We start from the raw sequence: 22,357 nt of genomic DNA on the forward strand, positions 1-22,357 counted from the left end.
AAATAATATTCTGCTCTGTATTAATAATGTGATGCCAGCAAATCTAAATATAAGTTTAGATGAGAGACTCTGCATCAAAGGTTTTAAACATTATAGTGTAATCTTTACATTTTTGTCCCTGTTTGGTGCACAAAATAAGTGCTAATAGTTTATATAAGACTGTATTTGTCTTTTTAAAGGAGGCGGCTTTGGCAAACAGTCAGCTGTCTGCCAGTAATGACAATCTTTTAGAAGCTTCAAGCACCCCAAAGGTCAGACTTTTGATTTTAACACTGTTTCTGAGGTTTAGCAAATAAATAAATAAATGCCTCATGGTTTTATTTTGTTAACAGGAGAAAAAAGTCGTCTTCTCCGGGATCACTGGGATGTTCAGAAGGACGCCCAAAACTGAGGAGCAACAGGTAGAAATGACATCAATCACATAAAAATCCCAACTTTTTAAGCTTTTTAAGCTAATAATTTGGGCAAGTAACATTTTAGGAAATTTAGCCGATCTCTCTTGAAAATAAATTATTCCTGTTGTCTGCTGCAGGAAGATGAGGACATGGAGGCTCCAGCAGGAGGCGGGCTGAGACGCAAGAGGACCATCAAAAAGAAAAGACGAGTAAGAGCGCATACGAGGAGGAATAAGCACAATCAGTGCGACGTATGCTTTTTACTTCCAGTGTCAGCTGCTGTAGTTGGAGTTCATCAACAATAATCAATGCATATCCAGACGTTTTCTTACATCATTTGAGTTCTCAGTTTTGATGTCAAAGCTCCACTTAAATAAATAAAACATTACTCTTGTTTATTTCTTTCAGGTTGTGTCATTCCGAGTTAAGAAAACTCTTCCTAACATTCCCAAACTTGGCCTGGCTTCTCAGGTACCTGCATCTGTCTGTTGTTATTTTTGTTTTGTTGGCGTTTTTTTTTTTTTACCTTATTTTTCCACCAGATTTTCCAAAGTTATATTTATTAATAATTAACTTGCAGTCAGTCTGTAAAATGTAAAGTCTTTCAGTGTAGATTATTGTGGTCTATGACAACCATCATCATTTTTCCTCCACAGACTTCAGATGAAATTCCTTGCATTGAGGAAACTCTTGAGTTGCAGGAGATGAGCCCAGCACAGGTCAGCATGATGGCATTAAAGATTTTAAGTTAAAATATTCATTGTGGTTCATGAATGAAATTTTTAAAATTCTCCACTTGATGTTCATATTGTTTAATTTAACCTCCAACCAGAACTATGATTTTCAACTGTCTTTAATTTTCATTTTTCTAAATTTTCACACAAGAAATGTTTGTATAGGATAACCTCTGACTTTTGATGTGGACCTGTCACGTATGTGTTATTATATGTATATCGTAATTTACAATGTGTACACCACCGCAGTGGATTTTAAGCAGAATGTAATATGTGGCTGGAGTTCAGATTATCAGCTTTAATTCACAGGGTTTAACAAAAGTGTTGCATTAACTCACTGAGACTGAGGGGGGAAAAATTAGGAGTGACCGAATCAACAGTCTGGTGGATTCGACTACAATGATCAGCTCAGCAACACCACTGAAGAAAACTGAAGTGCATAATGACAGAATATTTTTCATGGTTTTAAAAAACCCAATATCATAGCATCGAGCCAAGTCGAGAACACTATCAAAGGAAGTAGACACATCACTTTCAAAGACTGCAATCAAGAGACGCCTTCATGAATTCAGTTCAGTTTTATTTATGTACCGCCAGTGCACAACAAAAGCGTCTCAAGGTGCTTAAATTGACAGGAAACTCGCAACAGTGCGACTAACAGCTGTTTTATTATTTGTTTTCCAGGAGAGCACAGTGGAGGTTCAGCCGGTGGAGATGGCTGCTTATCCGACTGAGGAAAACCCAGTCGAAACTGAGCCGGTGAGCCTCAGAGTTTGTGAGTGTTAGTCATTTATGGTATTTGACAGATGAGTTGTCTCTTCATTCAAGCTTCTTGTTTTCAGGAAGAGGATGAGCTTTTGGAGTGGTGGAACACAGTCAAAGGTTAGTGTGGTTTCAACTAGGGCTGTTCGATATAACGATATATATCGGATGATGATATAAAAACGTCTATCGTTTCATTTTACCCTATCGTTTGTTTCGCGGTGTCGCAAAATAAACTGTTTACGGCAATATTTTTTTCATCGTTTTTGATGGTCACCGTAGTGGCTATATTAATTTCTTAAAGTTCTCTCTTTCTCTTATATTTAATATAACCACACTACAGACGGACAAGCGCCTGTTTTTATGCGTTATGGTTAGCAACAACAACGGTAACAGCATCGCGTGTCCGCTTGTTTATTTTCCACAAACCTTTCACAATAAAGCTCAAGATCCAGTTGAGACTTTTCAAAATAAACTGAGTCACGTGAAAGAGCAGATGAGAATTAAAAAAGAGCCGCCAGGTGCTAAAAAATAAACCTTGGACTCAAACGTTAGAACAGGCTTTTCCCTGCAGCACAGAAAAGAAAAGAAAACGGCGGCCTTTACAACTTATGTCTAAAAATGTATCGTTTCATGCATCGGTTAAAACACTCAACTCCAGCTACATGGCGCGCAGCTGGAAACACTTCCCGCAAGTCAAGCTGCCCGAGATTCACAGAATTTACAGAAAATGTTACATTTTTGTGATTTATATTGTTATCGGACGATAGAATATCGTCCGATAACGTCTCATCTCATAAATCTCATATCGTCGGGATATGAGATTTTGGTCATATCGCACAGCCCTAGTTTCAACATTTAGGAGAACTATTATATATTTTTTATGTTTTCTGTCTACTCGTTGTATTATTTCTGCTGCTGTTTGCCAGGTTGGAAGGAGTGGAATGAGACTTCTGATTTCCGGGCAGAGGATGAGGAAATGTGAATACAGTTTATGTTTTTTAATAACTTTACCTTCATGTTTCCAGTAAACATAATATTTGAGATTTTTGCATTTGTTTTTAGGGTATAATTCTTTTTTGATTTGTTGACAACTTTAAGGCTTAAATTCAGCAGTAAATCTAGTCTTAATAATAATAATTACAACTTTATGTGTCAGATTGATAAGCATAATGTTTCTGTTTGTGTCTGTTTCTGCAGGGCGATGGAGCAGGCAGCCGACCGCGTCTACATGGCAGCCCGTCTTTTCGTGCGTCTTTTCAACCAGCGCGGGGCGTCCTTACAGCATCGCATCCTGGAGCTTTTGGCTATGGCGGACGCTGCGGATGAGTTCCATAAGAAGACTGTGTCGGCCGCTGTGGGCGGAGGCGTGGCCAGCGTCGCGGGTAGCGTCACCACAATCACAGGCCTCATTCTGGCGCCTTTCACTTTTGGCGCCTCTATTATTGTGACAGCAGTGGGGATCGGTGTGGCGACGGCAGGCAGCATCACGTCAGCGACGGCTAAAATCACAGATACGGTCCACTCCAACATGGACCGTAAGAAGATGGAGAAAATGATCCAGGGCTACCAGGAGGAGATCAAAGTCCTCAGAGAGTGCATGGAGTTTGTGCAGGTGAGGGGATTTTTTCTAAAAGGTTAAGAACAAAGTATTTAAAGCACACTCTCTGAGATCAGAATACATTCCTGAGCCTACTAAAATATGATGGATTTTTTTTGTTTTGTTTTGAAATGCAAAGAAACATGTTGCCTGCCCAAGCTGAAATCTCTTAAGCTTTGCAGTAGTATCACAGATCCCTCAGCAGGTGGCATCATACAGCTCCAAGCTGTGTTGACTTGCAGCACCTGTTATTTCTATGGAGGCAGTAAGCATGTACTTAAATTTCACAGGACTGCAAAGCATCCAATGAAAACCTTATTTTGTATGTGCTATTTATTCACAAGATTATTTACGAGTTTTGTTAAGGTATTAAAATATACTTAAAAGTATTGATTTGGGCTTTTTCAAAGAGGATAAAGTGGCAGCCTTTCTTTCTCAAAGGTTAACGCCTGTGCATGGGTACGCGCTGCTCTGGTCAAGTGCTTATATGGCAGTTTACTGTGACACAATACTACATTACAGCACTGCAACAATGACTGCAGTGTTTTAAATTCCTAGGACTGTAAATCCAGAGTTTTGTATCCCTGAATTTAGACACTCTGAGATGTAATCTAGCCTAGATTCAGTCAGTTAAGTCCATGTTTAACTGATTGTGTATGGTTGGTACTTTATACCCCTTGGCTGTAAAAGGCTGATGGAGTATTGTCGTCACTCTGCTGGTTGGGCAGGAGGGCGGGCAGCGTGGACACCCAACTTTAACACCTAACTTTGGTGAACTCGACCTTTTAAGAAGAAAATAATAATTCTTTTAATAAATGTTAAAAAATGATATCTCAATAATATTTTATCAACAGGTTTGACTTTAAAATCAAATATATCCATCTCTTTATTGTCTCTCTTTTCTGCTGTAGAAAGGTCTTGACACCCTGCAGGAGTGGGATTTTGAGAAATACGCTCAAAGTGCTGCCAAAAAAGCTATGAACCACAACATTAAACACGTGATGAAAGAGGGAGGCCGCGCGGGAAAAGCCCTGATGATCAACACCAACCAGCTCGTCAGCACCGTGCAGGTTTTAGGTAGGGCAGGCGGCATAGCCAAGGCCGCTCAGGCCATCAGCGTCACCACAGGCGTCATGTCGGCACTCTTTTTGGCTTTGGATGTTTTCTTCCTCGCTAAAGACTCTCATGAGCTTCGCAAGGGTGCCAAAACCAAATTTGCCACCAAGATCAGAGAGGTATGTAAAGACCTTCAAGATGGCCTCCTGGAGCTCAACAGGGTGAAGACGCAGCTGCAGAAGACGATGGACGGCATTGAGGTGGAGGAGTTTGAGGAGGTTGAGGAGGTGGAAGTAGAGGTTGAGGACGACTTGGTGTCTGATCCAAAGAAGCTGGCTGAGCTGGAGCAGGAGCTGGACCTCCTGGAGGAGAAAGTGGACAAGAAGGTTGTAGAGGTTGAGAAGAAGGGTAAAGAAATGGAGAAGGAAAATTCAAAAATTAAAAAGGTGAAGAAAGAGGAGAAGAGCATAAAAGAAAAAGATGAGAAGGAGAAAAAGGAGAAGAGCTTGAAAGGAAAAGATGAAGAAAAGGAGAAAAAACAGGAGGACAGTAACGACAAAGACAAAGAGAAATGCAAGTCCAAAGAAAAGATGCCCGATGAGGAAAAAGAGGAGAAAAACAAGGCAAGTGGCAAAACTGCCAAAGAAGTCCTGAAACAACAGTCTCAGAAAGAAAGCAAACAAGACAAAAACACCAAAAACAGAATAACAGCTGGAAATGACAACTGTAATGGTAAGGTCAGCAAGATAAACGATGATATTGGTACAAATAAAACAACAGAGAAAGAGAAACATAAAAGTAGAAAAGAGCAGGAGGAAGTGAAGAGCAGATCAGAGGGCAGCAAAAGTGAGCGAGTGAAACCTGAGAGAGGAAGTGAAAGGAGAAGAAGCAGCAGGGATGATGAAGGAGAAAGGAAGCCACCTGAAAGTACATCTGTAAAAACAGGGGACCGCAGTAAGAGGAGACATAGCAGCAGCAGTGAGAAAGGGGTAGAAAGAGGAGGTGAACATCTAAATAGAGGAACTGGCGAAGAAAGGCAAAGCAGGAAAGGGAGCGAGGAGGATAGAGGAGTGAAGGACTGGAGAGCTGAAATGGCAAAAAATAGAGAAGAAAAGAGACAATGTCAGGAGACTGAGAACAGGAAGGAGTCGCACCAAGATCACGAAATATCATCAACGAAGAGGAGAGGGTCAGAAAGAGAGTTAGGAGGCAGCAGAGAGTATTCAAAGAGGAGCCACCACAAGAGGGAGCACAGGGAGAGGGGAGATGAGAAGCATGGGAGCAGGGTGGAGAGTGCAAGGAGGCAGTTTGAGAGGGCAGGAGGTGAGGGAGGTGACACAAAGGCAAAAAGAAAAGACGATGGAGAGAGTCAGAGGAGTAACAGAGAGAGGAGAGGAAGTGAAAGAGGGAGAGAGCATGAACACAGCCAACCAGGACAACGAGCTCGTGCCAAAGCTCTCCTGCGAGACGGACTGGAAATTTAATTCTAACATCTACCGCCTTACCAACAAAAACATACAGTGTGTTACTTCAACAAGAAAATCCACTGCATCTACGGTTTCTCACAGTACTGCAGTAAACCAGTGATAGCTGTGTGTACATGGAGGCGTACATTACAAACAGGAGCAGCAGAAGGCTAACTGAACTCCTTTTAATGACGCAGATACAAGGATGAAACAGTAGCACTACTGGGGTGGGGGGTAGGGGTTGTCCCACTTCTGACCTGATGCTCTGTGAGGAGCTTCAAGTTGAAAGTCAGGACAGTTTGAAAAAGAAGCTGATTTTTGTCATTTGACAATAAGACAGTGATGTAGGAACGCCAGCAGCAGTGTTGTGAGCTGTCCAGAGATGCATTAGAATATCGTCTTGAAATTTTTTAGCATGTTTGGTTTTTGATTTTTGACTCCCAGAACGTCTTGATTACACCTCTTACAAATGTGATGAGTACGGGTGTCTTCATGGGATTTGTGTGATCCACAGATGATAACTCTAATGACTTTGATGCCTTCAGCACGACTGTTGGGTCAAAGGTAAAACTTTATTGTATCAGAGGAAAATTTACCTTCTGCTACTGTGCAGTGCTAAAAATAACTCGACATACAACATATAAATACCCCAATAAAACATGGCAAATGCAAAAACAATAAATAAATAAATAAAATCAACACTAACATCACTTCACATGGAATCAAATCAATTATGACACCTGAGAATACAAGTAAATCTGCTAAATTAGAATTCCAAGTTATCATTAGACAGTTATCAGTAAAAATAATAATAACCAACCGCTGCTAAGCCTTTGGCATACTGACACACTACATAATACAGTGACGATTAGCGTGCTAATGTTTGCAATAGGTTCAAACTCTGAATTTAGTCTCTCTGTTTCACTCATTTGCTTCTCCCTTTGAGTGGGAAAATGTAAGGGGGTCTATCTGCAAACACTGTGAGACACGACACTAAGACTTCCTATGAATCATTGCATTTGGAGGGGCAGATGTTTTAAGGTCCTGCCATACAGTCAACCTGCAGAATGACTCTTGCAAAAGCTTTCAGTGCGTTGTGGCATGGTGGCATGATTAGCAGAAAGTAGTCTACAGGCCATCGGCACTTTCTAGTCGACTAACTAATGCACTAAAATGGATAATAGTAAAAATAAGTAAGGGGAGGTTAATACATTTAAGATGTGGCTGAAGTCACTCTGTAACATTTCTGCAGCTGAATAATAAGCGAATTGTGAATGTGAATGGCTGAATTTGGTGAGTCGGGATGATTTGCAGCCCGTGCTATACCTACCCGTTTTATTTTCCACAGCTTCAGAGACACTACATTTAGATGTTTTATGTATGTTTTGCAATTGCAGTATTTGTATGTGATGGGTTTGTAGCTTAAACCTATTCGCTGGAACGTTCAAGACAATTTAACTACACAGCAAAGCAAGACACGAGTAGGCAAAGTTCTTTATGTTTCTCGTGCACGGGAGAGAACTGGACAAACGCCGTTCCTTCGTTTGACCCCAGTTGCTCTCGTCCGCTCCCCCCGTAACGCTGCTCTTTATTGAGGTTACATGAGTATGCATAGGTTCATTAACATATGACATATGCATACAAACAAAGAGTACCTTGTCTGTGCGTTGTGTGTGTGTGTGTGTGTGTGTGTGGTCAGAATGTGACCCCATAAACGACTTCCCTAAACCTGCTGGTCTGGGAGTCCAGCAGTTCATCTAAACAAAAGGCACTTAGACTAAAACAGATATAGATGTGTTTATCCTACCATGAAACAGTAAGAAGGTATGACCTCTTAATGACCTCTCCCATGCTCCCAGGATGTGGGTGTGAATGCCAGAACAGTCTGGAAGGCACACAGAGTCTTTGCAGACTACTAAGGATCAGACCCCTATCAATATGACATCGATTCTAAACTCTAAGCATATATGAGTAAATATTTCTAAGCATAAATGACAATCAACCATATAAACCTGACAGTATGTAATTGCAGCATTTGTTTAGGCAGATTTAGGTGGGTTAGGTTTAGATGCTCCCTCCTTCCTCTGTTGAACACAATCAACCAAAGTCGGTGATTAAACACAGGATAAATGACAAAAAAACCAGTCATGATTATTACTGACTTCTAACATCATATAACCTTTTTTACATTTATTTAAAATATGTTACACAGTGTCTGTGTTTTTTTTATTCGTGTATGAAAGTAAAACTTGTATGACTTGTATGTTTTAACAAGGTTTTCTTACAGAAATGCTCCAAATTGTTTTTTATATGACAAAAAAGCCAGTTTGACTTTGAGTTATTAAATTACAAAAGTAAAACACACCCTGGAACTGCGCCAGGCTGATAGAATAATCATGTGATACCTGTTCGTGTTCTTAAAGCTCACCTGTTACAGAGATTTTTCAAACAGAGCACTTTAACCAGGTGTCGCTTCCTCCATGCCCATGCTCTCAGGTTTAATGCCGCTACATTTTAGTGATGGTACTTTGTTTCTGTGTTTTCATCACTGGTGTCTCAGTCTGTGTATAGTCATTGTATGTGTTTTTACATGGGTCTTTTCTACTCCTCTGGGCTTTTCATGAGTAAACAAAAAGAGAAAATGTCTGTTTTGTGTCCTTTCTGCTACACCTAATAACCTTGAAGCAGATGTCATGGATCTCACTTCCACAGTTAAAGTACAAGAGTTTCTAAGCTCACCGATGAGCTCTCATGGTGTATACCATAGCTACAGTGTTGATCAGATGGTTCAAAATAAAGTGATCGAAGTCGTTGCAGTTTACCAAAACCAAATTAAGAGATACTCTGTCGTCTTTAAAAGCTACATTTCCATTATACAAAGCAGTGTTGTTACCGCCAAAAGCACTCTACATTTCCGTACAAATTTTACACACTCTTTCATACCTGAACAATTTAATGTGTAGACTGGAGGAACTGGGACCTATTGGGGGTGTTTAAAATGCCATCCTATAACATCACCACTTTTAATAGATTGCATTATTTATGTTATAAACAGATCACAGTGGTTTGCACATTTGCCTAACAAAGAAAAGAGCCTTGGCTCGGCTCTGGGAGGAGATACAAATGCTTTTGGGGTTGTGTCAGGAAGGACATCTGATGTTGAAACAAGAAAAGAAAAATCTGCCAAATCAATCTATCCCCTAAAAATGTTGTGAGATGAATGTGATGGGTCAATTAAAAATGATTTGTTAGTTAACTGTTAAATTATATATAGTTTAAATTAACTATCTGTTCACCAGCCTTTAATAAAGTGTCACGCTTCTGGGTCTTTGTGACCCAGCATTTTGAGTCTCTTGTGTTTTGGTATTTTATATTATGGTTTATGTTCTGAGTCCTTTGTTGGGCTGTTTTGATTATTTAAGTTATTATTATTACTCTAGGTTCAGTTATGGCTGTTAAAGTTTTCGTTCTTCGGTTTTGTTATGGCTTCCCTGTGTTCCGTGTCTACTCTGTGCCGTTCTGTCCCACGCTTCAGGCCTCTGTTCTGTCTCCCCAGTCTCTGTTAAGTTTACGTGTTTAGAGTTCAATCGGTGCTTTTCATGTTTTACTTTGAAGGTCCGTGTCTCATATCAGTCTTTCTAGTTTTCTTTCCCTTGTCTCGTCCGGCCTAATCACTCCCAGCTGTGCTCTCCTTCTGTGTCGCATTCCCCTCGTTATTCCTCGGTGTAGTTAAGCCCCGTGTTTCTCTTTGCCAATGTCGCAATCTCCGCATCCACGGCTGTGTGTTTCCTTGTGTGCCTCTCCTTGTGTTTAGTTTATATTTTCCCAGTTTAGTTTTGTACTGTTTTCCACTTGTGTCAGCAATAAAGCTGCCTTTTGAGTTCACTTTCTCACCTCTTGTGTCGTGTGCGCACAGCCGCATTATGACATAAAACCGTAAATTAAACATAAGGGAAAAGTGTTTACAAAGCACAATACTTATCACATGGTTTGTAACCATGTGATAAGCCTGCATTAACACCATGATGATCTCAGCTATTTTCTGCGGCACATTAAAAGCAACTCAGTGATCAAGCTGCTTGTGTTACTGTAGACCAGCTGAGTCCTTGAGAGGTCAAGTTAATAAGTAGAAGGCTAAATATGAACAGGGTAAAACTTTTTACTATCTTGTAAATTGTGGCTGTGTTTACTAAAGGAGAAACCAGTATGTTCTTATCTCAGTCGTTTATTATCGCAAAGGATTTGGGATCATTTCAGGGGTTGTTTTTTTTTTTTTTAAACGTGGTGTGCTGCTCTACAATGAAACAGAAGGTGTTACAGCAATTCCTGCTTCCTCTCTGGGAGGAACTGATTATTTTAATCAATTAAATGTCAAGCAGGTAGGAAGGCTATATTTAGTCATATGGAAAAGCACCAGTGTGTTTACTGAAGACAGCAGCAGCCTAACTCAAAACAGATCTGATTGCAGGAAAACTGGTCAAACATGATGAAGAAAAGGGAACAGCGTGATATTTTTCCTCAAAGACTAAACGTTCTTACGCTTCATACCTCGTGTTATTACACATAACAAGTGATCATTATCTCAAAATGAGGAAGAGTTTCAACATCATGACAAATGGAAAGAGTTTATGACAAAACAGTAAACAATGTGCCTATTGTTTCTCTGCTGCTAGTATTGTATAACATACAGTGTGAGTGTGTGTGTTAATGTTTTCTTTAGCCTCGACAAGATCAACGTGTTGCTAATAATGTGACTGAAGTGGATGTAGTATGTGATCTCCTTCATTTCTATTTCTATTGTAGAATAAAAGTTGGGGGCGTTTTTTCAGGCGTATATACACTCACCAGCCACTTTGTAAGGTACATCTTAGGCTGTGGGGTTTAAATGATGCCCTGTTAGTACAAAGGGGCCAAGAAAATATCCCCTACACCATCACACCTTGCTTACCAGCCCGAGCCATTGATACAAGGCAGAATGGATCTAGGCTTTCATGATGTTTGTGTCAAATTCTAACCCTACCATCTGAGGGTCACACCGGAAATCAAGATTCATCGACCAGGGACCTTTTTTTTCAGCCTTTTGTCATCAAATTCTGGTAAAACTGTGCAAATTGTTGCCTCAGTTTCCTGTTCTTAGCTCAAAGGATTAGCAACTGGTGTGATCTTCAGCTGCTGCACGCCATCTGCTTAAAGGAGTGACATGTGCATTCAGAGAGATGCTCTGCAGAGCTTGGTTATATCAAGTGTTTATTTGAGTTACTGTTACCTTCCTACCTTCTCAACTTAAAGCCATCTGTCCATTTTCCTCCAACTTTTGGCATCAATAAGTTTTGTTTTTTTTACCGAGAGACCTGCCGCTCATTGGAGATGTTTTCTTTTTTAGACTGTTCTCTGTAGACTTAAGCCATGGTTGACTGAGAAAATCCCAGCAGATCAGCAAGCAATAGGGTTAGGTTTGTTATGTGTAAGGGTTAAAGGAGTTAATTAAAAACAAAAAAGCTCATAAAAGATGTAGTTTTTGGTTTATGTTAAACTTTTATTACTTACATACTCCTTTTACATTGTGGGCCACAGACAGCCCACTGTGATTCAAAAAACCCCCAACAACAACAAAACAGACGTTTCTATAGTTCACATTTTTTAAAGCTGTCCAGTTGAGCAGATAAGAGTCTTTGCTAGACCCATTTTGGTCCCTGGGCCTTTTGTTTGACGCCCCCTGACTTGAACCACAAATTATTTAAGTAAGATATGTGCATCTGTGGTATTGACTATATAATGGAAACATTATTGTTTTTTAAACAAAAGATAAATGAGTTTAACTTTGTAAAAGTAAACTAGAGGAAGAACAAGCAGACCAACAAAATCTATTACTCATTTTTAGGAGCCATCTGTCCAGTATTTCAGGTCAGTCCTTTCAGTATTATGACACTACAGGCTGAATCAGAGATGTGACGTGACCAACAATGGCATTCCTTAAGCTGGAACATTCCACAGACTTCCATCAGCCCTGCAGTGTGTTTGATGAAGGGTCACTGCCACTTAAAGTTGTCTTAACCAAATGTACTTTGCTTAACCCCCTAAAGAAAAAGCGTATTCTGATGCCCCAACCGTAGCGATTTTGTTTTTCACAAAAGAGCTCCTTATTCTGACCATATTCAGGATTCATGGTCCACTCCCCTCCTGACCTTCAGAGTAAAAGCAGACTAGTACTTGACTTGCATGAAAGCAAATATATTTAAAACAGAATGATACATGAAATAATACTCTTTCTTTTGCCCAAGTACATATAAACAGTTTACTGTAATCATTCGGCACTTTTTCCTAGATGGTGACATTTAAAAAATTTAGATGAATGATTAAATGTGAAAAAAGAAAAGAGAACAGTGAAGAAGAGTATTTAGTAAAATGAAGTCACATGACGTCAAATTGCGGCTGGGAATTTACCTTTCAAACCTTAAGTAGATCCCAGATTACAAAGGAGATATGGTTTGACCTTTTCTTCCTATACCAGCCATCCTGCCTCTGAATAGCTCTCTTAAAGATTGCTTATCAGTTAACTTATCATTAAGACATAAGATTACCAATGGATCTGTACTCTGACATTTCTTTAGCCACTTAAGTCAAGTGTTCCTGGAGCCAAAGTGGGCAGATTAGATTTGAGGGAACAATACCACCACACCTGAATGACTTTTTAGTGCTATATCATCACAGACCATAAACTGTGTAAAATATATTTTTCTATACAATCTATGACAGAGGCAAACAAAATTATATTTGAAAAATAGCAGATACAGGATGACATTACTATGGCAAGGGTTTCGCTCAGTGTATGTAAAAGGGCAACTTTACTTTTAGACAAAGAAGAAATAAGTCCTGTCAAGTTTAGAGGAGTTTTGTTATTGTCGTTACAATAAAATACGCAATAAAAAAAAAAATGTAGTAAAATTAAAAATGTTGACTTTTGGCTTGAAGTAGACTAGAAAACAACTGGGCCTCTCCCATGCTAGAGTCCACTATTGTATTCTCCCATCCCTGCCCTGACCTCATCCTTATAATCAACTTTGTGATGTATACATCACCTGACTGACATCCAGTACTGTGCAAACATTGCAGGTGCAGGTATTAATCGACAAAGTGCAGTGAATGAACAAAAAAGAAATCTAAATCAAATGAGTATTTGGTGTGACCAACCTTTAACCTTAAAACAGCATCAATTCTTCCTCACACTTCTGTCCCTTCGTGTAATCCCAGACACACTCGATGATATTGAGATCAGGGCTCTGTGGGGGCCATACCAGCACATCTAGTACTTCTTGTTCTTCTTTCCACTGAGGATGGCTCTTAATGACTTTGGCTGTATGTTTGGGGTCGTTGTCCTGCTGCAGAATACATTCGGGGCCAATAAACAATTATTTATATTTCTGAAAGCATTCTTTGTTTAGAGCATTTTTCACACCTGCCTAAAACCTTTGCACAGGACTGTAGCTTCATTGTTTAGAAAAGGATTTGTAATTTACATTTAAAATGTCATATTAATCAGTTTCGCTCACTGTGTAGTTCTGCACCACTGCCAGTATTTTAAATAAGTTTATCCTGTAGTTAATGACAGGACAAAGTATTGTTAGTTACCAAAAAAAGAGGCTCAAATTTCATACTTGGAAACTGATAAACATCAGCCACTGGTAGCTTATTTCCTGGTGCAAGGTAAATACTGGCAGATATTGACAGTTGTGCAGTCTACAGGTACATTCCCAGTATTAGGCTGTAAAAACGGCTGTCTGTCAGTCTGTCAGTCAAATTACATTAATTCAGTTTTATTTTTTCAGTACTAATTCTGTATAACAGCGATAAGGTTAAGACCTTGTTATGCAATCCAATTTGATCCAATTTGATCCCTTGACGAATTTGTTTAAGTTTACTTACTAAGAAAACAATGAATATTGGGGAGAGACAGAAAATCAACAACAGCAAAATAAAAATAAAAAATCCAGAAAAAAACATTATGTTACACATTACGTAAAAAAAATATTTTAAATAATACATCTATATAAATTGATATATGAATCTACTAAAGATGCAGACGACTTCCCCACACTGAAATGCCAACAGGCAGGGTCATGTTCTGTAAAATCTAGATGAGAACAGCCAGAATATTGCAGATGGTTCGTGGATGTGTCATCCAACCTGATAATGAATTAAACTGCAAAAGCAACAAAGGAGTGGCTAAAGAAGCACTCTAAGGTTATGAATTGCCCAGACCTCAAGCCTATAAAAATCTGTTGGGCCAAGCCAAATAACAGCCAGGAAACTTAATGGATTTAAAGAGCTTCCGTAAAGAGGAGTGGGCCAAAATCCCTCCCAAGATGTGTACAAACCTGGTGACCCAGTACAAAAAACTACAAAGACTCAAAGACTGCAAATAAGTTTATAACCTTCATGTAATGTGTTTCTTTCTGGGTTTTTGGTTCATACTTTGTCTCTCTCTTCGGGAGATCAAATTAAATATTTTTCCCACTGTATTTAAACCCTCTACTAACTCCAAAAGCTTATGAGTAGACTTTCAATCTAAGAATTTTTAGTTATATTTAATTTCCACAAATTCAATCTAAATTTGCCCTCAAAGATGAACAAATCGGTGCCCTTTATGGTTTTCACGTCAGCCATAAAAGCCTGCTATCCACAGTGTGGGAAATAGTTTATATTCTCCGTAAGAATGATGAAGTGCTAAGAAGAAAGAAGCTGTTTTTGGTAAATAACACAAGCTTCATTCTAAGATTTAGTTTCAGGATAAACACTCACTCGTTCTCTTACAATAATAACTTATGAAATGTGACCCTAAATGTAGGAATGCATATGGTTATTGTTAAGGCACAAAGACACCTTTCTCATTCTTTGTAAAGGGGCACATTTGGCTGGAATTAACTCTTTACTTTGCAGCGCATGCAGGGTGTGGCGCCACAAAATGTGGTCTGATTCTCAGAGGAGACACTCCCACAAGCCTCTAAATATGGTTTCAGGAACCACAAAATATGAGGTTTTTGTATTAAAAGTGTGATTTCGGCAAAATTAGTCTGGATAATATCAGCAGTTAAATGCGCCTATTAATAAAATATTTTAAAATCTAACCAGCTATCCATTTTCTTAGCTGTTTATCCAATTAACGGTAACAGGATGTTATATGATGATCAAATTTGGTCTATGAAACCTTTCAAAATCCAACTCACTAAGCCTTTCACAGGGGAAAAGTTTGTGACATGGACAAAATCATATGAAGACCAATGAACTGTAGTAAAAATGGAATTTCTCTAGGACGAGAAAAGTAAGAAAGCTCATATGAAATGATGTCCTATGTAAGATCATATGGACTGGTACTAATTCTAGATCTTGGACTTTTGTCAAATTTACTTTTTTAATTTTTCTCCTTCTTTTAAAAGTCACACTAAGCAGGATGAAATCATCCTAATGGTAAACAGACTCATTCTTACACTTTGCTACTCTCCCAGACCACTCAAAGCACTTTCTACAACATGCCACCTTCACTTTCTTCTATGCTTTGTAAGTGCTTGCTACCTCACATTCACACGATGGATGCATCAGAGAGCAATTTGGGATTAGTTTCTTGTCCAAGGATATTTGGCATGTAAACTAAGGGATCAAACCAACAACCTTCCAATCAGTAGATGACCTCCCCTCCCTCCTGAGCTACACCCCATGTGACATAATGACACACAAAGACTTCCAGAAACGAAAAGGAAATTCCTTGAAAAGGAAATAAAGAACACAAAAATCCAAAAAGTGTAACTAAGCTGACAGGAAGGTCAGATCACGATGCAACTGTGGTTACGCCACAACATTCTTTATAAAGGTACCAAATAATCTGGGTGTTTGACATCGTCTCTAACTCCTTAAATTTGCCTATTTTGCACCACTATGCCTTCTTACTTGAATATTGTATATTGTATATTGCATAGCTTTTTTTGTTATACGTAAAATTGTATTGTATTTATTTAAATTTATTTAAATTTTTACTTTTTAATTATTTTATTTGCATTTTTCTAATCACTAGGGTTTGAGAGTAACGCAATTTCTATTCTGTGTATGTCCTGTACATGTGGCAGAATTGACAAATAAAGTTGACTTGACTTGACTTGACTTGACTTAAAAGGGAATTGTTGTTTTCTTTGGGGGGAAATGTTCCTTTACAGTGCAAGTGAATGCTCAATATTCCACTTCTCAGAATAAAGCCCTATAAAGTTCATTCTCGGTGTTTACGTGTATTTGCTGTGTGTCATTGACTTTACTGGCAGTAAAAACCACTTTGAATCTGCTTTGTTTGAAAACCCATACACTAAGAAAAGAAATGCAAAATGATGTTTTACATATTTATGAAGTTGCTTATCTAAGCCCAATTTATATTACATTGTTATTTTAAGGAGAATCCAGTGTGAGAACAATCATACAAACAGTCATACAATGATTGCGATTAATTAATTAATATTTGACTTTTATTTATATTTAATTTAGCTCAGCCAAACTATCTTCTCATGCGTGTTTTCTTTATTTCACAGTGTATTTAGTGATGAGCAGTAAACTTTGAACCAAAGTAACCTTGTGAGTCAACTCCTAACAGAAAATCGTAAAAGAAGAAAAAACCAAGGACATTAGCAAGGCTTGCTCTACAGAAACTGCTTTAGTAATGCAAACAACTAACCCACACCCAGGCAGGTACACAGGTGTATTCTTATCAAGCCCCGCCCCTTATTTAACAAAAAGCTACTTCCACATTGCTCCATCACCAGAACTGCGGATCATCCCACAGAGAGCAGAAAACAATCCTTCAACGCAGCATTTAAACTTCACAGCATCGAGTAAGTCTCTCCAAACTTTATTTAATTACATTTTAGATTTGGATTCTCCTGGATGCCTGCTTCTATTTCATTTGTTGTCATTATCCTTTAAAGCATAATCAGGTTAATTATGAGAATTCTAGAAATACTATTTAGATAATCTGACAATCGATTTTTAGTTACACAAAGAAAAAACAAACCCTGGAAAAGAAAAGGAACGATGCTCTGTTTTTAAATGAATAATTATTCTGTCAATATTCCAGTCTGGATAAACCATAATGTGTTTTATTACCTTTTAAATGACTGACTGTACTTAGTACATTTGTGTATAAATGTGTTTTCAGCCTTGTGGACATGGCTTAAATTATTATTTTTTCTTTTCAATTCATTTTTTTTTTGCAATCTTTTTACTTAACTGTATTTTAGAACAAAACATTTTATTATAACTGCATTTTTTACACACAAATTTCAAATTTACAAGTTGTTATAATAAAACTGAGGTAGAATGTAAAGGAGCTTAGTTTGTTCTGGAAAAAAAAGAGTCTGCAATCTCATTCTTATCTGCTCTTCTCTTATTTGCTCTCTCACTGTTTGCTTTCCTGGAAAGAATGGAGCGAGGCCTGAGCCTGCTGATTGCCGCAGTGATGCTTTTTGTGGCTCCGGGGGTCCAAGCAGCAGACAGTTTCACATTTGCCATTAATGCAACGGTTGGTTTATATTTAACTTTGCCAGCACAATACAACTGTGACCATGGTGATTTACACGGATGGAGTGCATTTGTTAAGCATACACTTTTACATATTTAGGAGCTGAAATGAGTTTTACTGTACGAAATAGTGTCAGAATTTACTGCTAATTTTGTCTTTTTAAGTTAAGCATCTACAGCGTGAAATAGAACAGCGCATGGTTAGCTTGGTTAAACTTTTATTTATATTTATACATTCTGAGAATTATTATTATCATGGGAGAAGAAAAAAAATGCTAGTGGGTCTAAAAAGCAGGGGGAGTGCCTTGAGCATTTATCCATAATAATAGCCAGCAGGAGGAGAAGTGAAGAAGTCTAATTATATAAAAGTCTATGGAAAAATGTCTCCCCATCGATGAACTCAGTAAGCGCGTTTCTTTTGAGTTCACGATCTCAGATCAGAATCAGAATCAGAATACTTTATTGATCCCTGGGGGAAATTATTTTTTGTTACAGTGCTCCATTTTAAACCAACATTAAGACAAGACAGACAATACGCTAACTAAGAATAGTACAATATATACATATATATACATACATACATACATAAGTCACTTATAAATAAATAGTTGGAAAATGCTAACTATTTATGTTATCTAATTTAATACATAATGAGGTCAGATCTACATTAGAGTAAAAGAGCAGGTTACAGATTGTGTAATGGCGGTTGCAAAAATGTTCAGAATGAGGCTCCAACATGGGAGACAAGAATCGAGATGGGTGTGGTGGCTACTGCCATCTTTTACATACAGTCTAACAGTCACATATGGCTAAACAGTGGCTTTTATAAATCATATAATTAATGGGATTTGTGTGATTTATACATTTCTAATTTTTTTTAAGGTAGAGTTTCATTTCCCATAAAGCCTTTAGTAACCTAATGTTAACTAATAGCAGCTGTTCCCAGTTCATGAGCTGGGATGCTATTATTCGTCAAAGTGTTGACACAGAAGTTGAAGCTGCTAAGCTGTTTTGTGACTTGGATTATGCTCGTGTGTCTCTCTACTAGGTAAACATTACAAAGACAGGTTGCGGGATTAGTAAGCTGTGCATACAGACCCCAGACAACTGTGACCCTGCTGGGAACAGCAGCTGTTTCTTTGGATCAGTGGCTGCAGGCAACACTACAGCTCCTAACGGCACCGAGCTGATGTTCCAGCTCAGTGGGAACTCCACTGGGTACATCGCACTGGGGCTCACCGCCAGTGCAACCCAGGTACCACAGCACACAAAACCAGAGCGATGATTAAGTTTAACCTAAACCAAAATGTTAACCCAAAACAATTATTTACTGAAGAGTTATATTTATTTACATGTTACCTTTTCAATAATTATAACTGATTTCCTATGTTATCAATTTCTTTTTTAAATTAATTTCATTCAACTACTTTTCCATTACCTAGCCATTAATCCTCTGACAGGAAATGTTTACTCACTGTCAGAGAATTAATGAAATATTTGACATTGGTACATAATGAAAAAAAAACCTTAAATAATAGGGTTGTGTTTGGAAATGGGCATTGGTTTCCATTAGTAAATATCTTTAAAATATATCATGTTCTAAATATAGATTTAATAATCCAACAAACGTTCGGTCATCTCAGAGACAACCGAGAGAGGTTTATTTAATGAAAGCCACCACCTTGCTTAGTCAAATATTCACACCAGGATGTGAAACCTTCACACCAAACTAAATGTAAATACTGCTGTTAAGGTACAAGTGATAAGGCCAAGTTAAGGATAAGGCACCTAGGAAATACTATACCAAGGTTAATCAATTACATCTGTGTTTCTATAAGGTCACACAGACCTGCTTATGTGTTTATGTCTTTATTGGTCCAGGCCAAAGTAATGAGTTAAAAGTGAGACCAGTGAGTTAAGGAAGTATATAACCCTTAAAACTGCTTGCTCTTTTTCAGGGTACCACTGCGCTTTACATCTGTGCTCAGAACAGCTCTAACAATGCTTCATTCGTCTTTGCGACTCGGCAGAGAAACAACATCAACAACACACTCTCTACATTTGATTCGGTGAGGCTGTAACTACTTTTAAAACGTATCCAGATAAACATTACCAAACAAGCTGAAACAGTTGAACGGTTGACAGATGATCAGAACACATTCCTAAAAGCTGCTAACCTAAAAATTATTTAATGCATACTCTGTAATTCAGTCATCAAAGCCCTAAAAAAAACACAACAAAAAGTGGGTTTTTTAAAATGTAATACTTTACCTGATGGTCAAATTGTTTTTATCAGACTGTGACAAAGATACGAGGCCAGGTAGTCAATGGAAAGATCCAGTGTGAGTTCAGTGTCCCCAATTCGAATGCCACCAACACCAGGAGCGCTGATTCTACCACTTATGTTGTCATCCTTGGGTCTGGACCATTGACTGGAAGTAAGTCCAGTGAAAGCAGCCTTCAACTGTAACTTGTTGTCTACTCTTATCAACATAAATACACACGTTAGATGCTACATTATTTGTGAAGCTGTAAATGAAGGTTAAATTGAATCCTCATCACTATTTTCAATGTTTTATACTTCAGGCAATTTTGGGGCCTTCACAGCTAGCAAAACCACCAATCCTCTGAACCTCGCCAACCCAAGCGCCAATGTTGCAAACGCCACCACAACCACCACCGCCACCAACGCCACCACCGCCACCAACGCCACCACCGCATCACCTTCTACGACAAAAAATTCAGCCAGTGGCGCTCTTCACAGTCATGGTAAACACCACACTCACATTTTATTCTCAGACTGTAGATTTAGGGCTCAATGTGATGAAGATTCACAGTTCACAATACCCAGTTCTGAAGCTTTAGTTACTAAATATTGTTTAATAAATTAGTTCATTCTACTATGAAACATTTTAGAGTTATAAGTAAAAGATAGTGGTGAAGAAAAAAAATTAGTTTTCCAAGTAAGTAGTGTATAATTTACCATAGATTAAGGGGACAATGAAAACTATGTATAAATCAGCTACATTTAGAAACTGCTGGAGCCATTATTGGACTTCTGGCCCTTTTAATGGAGCAAATGCATGACAATAAATTTGCTATACAACAGAAAGAGCAGGGATAATATGTCATTTTAGCCCATATTGTCCTGGCTGAATTTTTCTTTAGCAATGACTATGATGCATAATTACACTTTGCACCATGTGGTATTAAAGATATCTTAACTTTAACCAGCAGAAACCCTGACGGATGTTTTCTGAATAATTGCTTTTTTGTCTTTTCTCCCTGCCAGCTTTGACACTCCTGCTAACTGTCCTCATGCTGTTCGTCCTGAAGACAGCCTGAAAGAGTGCAGAGAGGAAGAACCTGTGACCCGGTGAAGATGACTGGTTTGCAAAGCCAGAAAATCTGAGTGTCAAGCTATTTATGACGTGTTTACTGAACTAATAGTGAAATGTTTTATGTTTCCTTTGCACTTTTTGTATCTATTGAATTTGAAGATGTTATGTTGTTCAGTTTCAAAGTAATTGTGTGGATTTAGTCACCAAATATATATATATATATTATTTTTTATATTCATGCATGTGACTTACATACACACACCTACAAGTAAGCATACTTAGACAAATGGCAAGATGGTTTTGTTTAACAGATATATGTACTGATTGTAGATTATCTTTTAAAAGATAAACTTACTGAAACTGAAGCTAATTATAATAAAGCTAAACTATGGTCTTATCTCATGAGCTGCATCTCTGGACACGGTACAGTGAAATCAACAAATCCTATCCCCTAAGATACAGTGTGACAATCTTTCCTGGTGGTGATGAGGGTGTGACTGATGTCTAAATGAACCTCATCTGGTTAAATCGAGAGACACACGGTACTGAATCTCTCAAAACTGATCACTGCAATGTCATCTCGTTTCCCTCTCACCGCCCTGTTTTGGCTGTGAGAAACATCGGGTACATCCCCATTTTGTTACTTGTATGTTCAGTGCATACAAGTAACCTTCTGCACAAGCTGACTAACAGCTGTTTATGATTGTTCGTGGGAATCTCAGTGCATTCATGATATACAGCATGATGATATAACTGCATAAGACACTGATCTCATAAGAGAAAAGATGATTTGTGCAACCTGTAGCTGCTAGCTAATTTATATCTGCAGTGCCTTAAATAAGCTATAAGATATAAATAAACAATCAAATACAAATGCACTCTGTGTTGTGAAGGATGTCCAAATTCCCTAAAATGCATCTTGAGACAGCAGGTTTGCCATTGCATCCTTTGCTGAAGTCACTTCGGTAACCATGACGAGAGTGGCGCACTGCTTATGACATCATGGCAACTTCATTTGATTTTGATTTGCACACTTAAGCGCTTATGGTCATCTGACAGAAACCATAAAATACCTTAGTTGGCTAGAACAAAGCAGCTGTTGTGCTACGTGTCACAGTAACAGATGCTCATTGCACAATTTAATAGGCACACCTTGTGTTGTATTTCATTGGAACTACTTTTGCTTGTGGGCTTGCTCCGAGTCTTTGTGGCACAAATTGAGTATCACACTGGAAACATTTGAATACTGTGAACTTGAGCACTTGATCTCATCTCATTCTTTGTTACACACACATTATCCTGCCGGAATAATCACATTCTGACCCTATAGTCAGAATGTAGCAGCCCAAACCAAAACTGGCAATGTTTCCCCCCATCTCTTGTTGTCCAGTTTTCTCAGATCAGTTTTTAATCATAGCCTCAGTTTCCAGGAGTTGCACATGATTTGTTC

At 38.4% G+C, this 22,357-nt stretch overlaps 2 protein-coding genes across 2 annotated transcripts in view; both read left to right on the top strand.

Moving 5' to 3' along the window:
• Nucleotides 1–8,655, top strand: part of LOC101464714 (uncharacterized) — a 31,478-nt gene extending 22,823 nt beyond the window's left edge. Inside the window, exons 24-33 of the mRNA XM_004555369.4 lie at nt 180–251; nt 333–401; nt 533–604; nt 804–866; nt 1,052–1,114; nt 1,814–1,888; nt 1,972–2,011; nt 2,821–2,872; nt 3,092–3,506; nt 4,403–8,655. Of these exons, the coding sequence (XP_004555426.4) occupies nt 180–251; nt 333–401; nt 533–604; nt 804–866; nt 1,052–1,114; nt 1,814–1,888; nt 1,972–2,011; nt 2,821–2,872; nt 3,092–3,506; nt 4,403–6,031 (2,550 nt within the window). The 3' untranslated portion in view covers nt 6,032–8,655. The remainder of the gene's footprint in view (nt 1–179; nt 252–332; nt 402–532; nt 605–803; nt 867–1,051; nt 1,115–1,813; nt 1,889–1,971; nt 2,012–2,820; nt 2,873–3,091; nt 3,507–4,402) is intronic.
• An 8,159-nt stretch (nt 8,656–16,814) lies between these two features.
• On the top strand, nt 16,815–21,304 carry LOC101471391 (putative ferric-chelate reductase 1). Its single transcript, XM_004555212.3, has 7 exons — nt 16,815–16,881; nt 17,468–17,567; nt 18,615–18,821; nt 19,525–19,635; nt 19,863–20,004; nt 20,153–20,335; nt 20,859–21,304. Exons 2-7 carry the CDS (start codon nt 17,469–17,471, stop codon nt 20,909–20,911), a joined length of 795 nt encoding a protein of 264 aa, XP_004555269.3. The 5' UTR covers nt 16,815–16,881; nt 17,468; the 3' UTR covers nt 20,912–21,304.
• The last annotated feature ends 1,053 nt before the right edge of the window (nt 21,305–22,357 follow it).

Source organism: Maylandia zebra, linkage group LG18 (assembly GCF_041146795.1).
Source record: "Maylandia zebra isolate NMK-2024a linkage group LG18, Mzebra_GT3a, whole genome shotgun sequence".
In the NCBI taxonomy this organism is placed as follows: domain Eukaryota; kingdom Metazoa; phylum Chordata; class Actinopteri; order Cichliformes; family Cichlidae; genus Maylandia; species Maylandia zebra.

What these genes read in the sequence shown, in the direction of transcription:
- LOC101471391 (XM_004555212.3), top strand. Translation starts at nt 17,469, where the DNA reads ATGGAGCGAGGCCTGAGCCTGCTGATTGCCGCAGTGATGCTTTTTGTG. An exon ending in CACTCTCTACATTTGATTCG is followed by an intron (nt 19,636 to 19,862) that starts GTGAGGCTGTAA and finishes TGTTTTTATCAG; the next exon opens with ACTGTGACAAAGATACGAGG. An exon ending in GTCTGGACCATTGACTGGAA is followed by an intron (nt 20,005 to 20,152) that starts GTAAGTCCAGTG and finishes TTTATACTTCAG; the next exon opens with GCAATTTTGGGGCCTTCACA.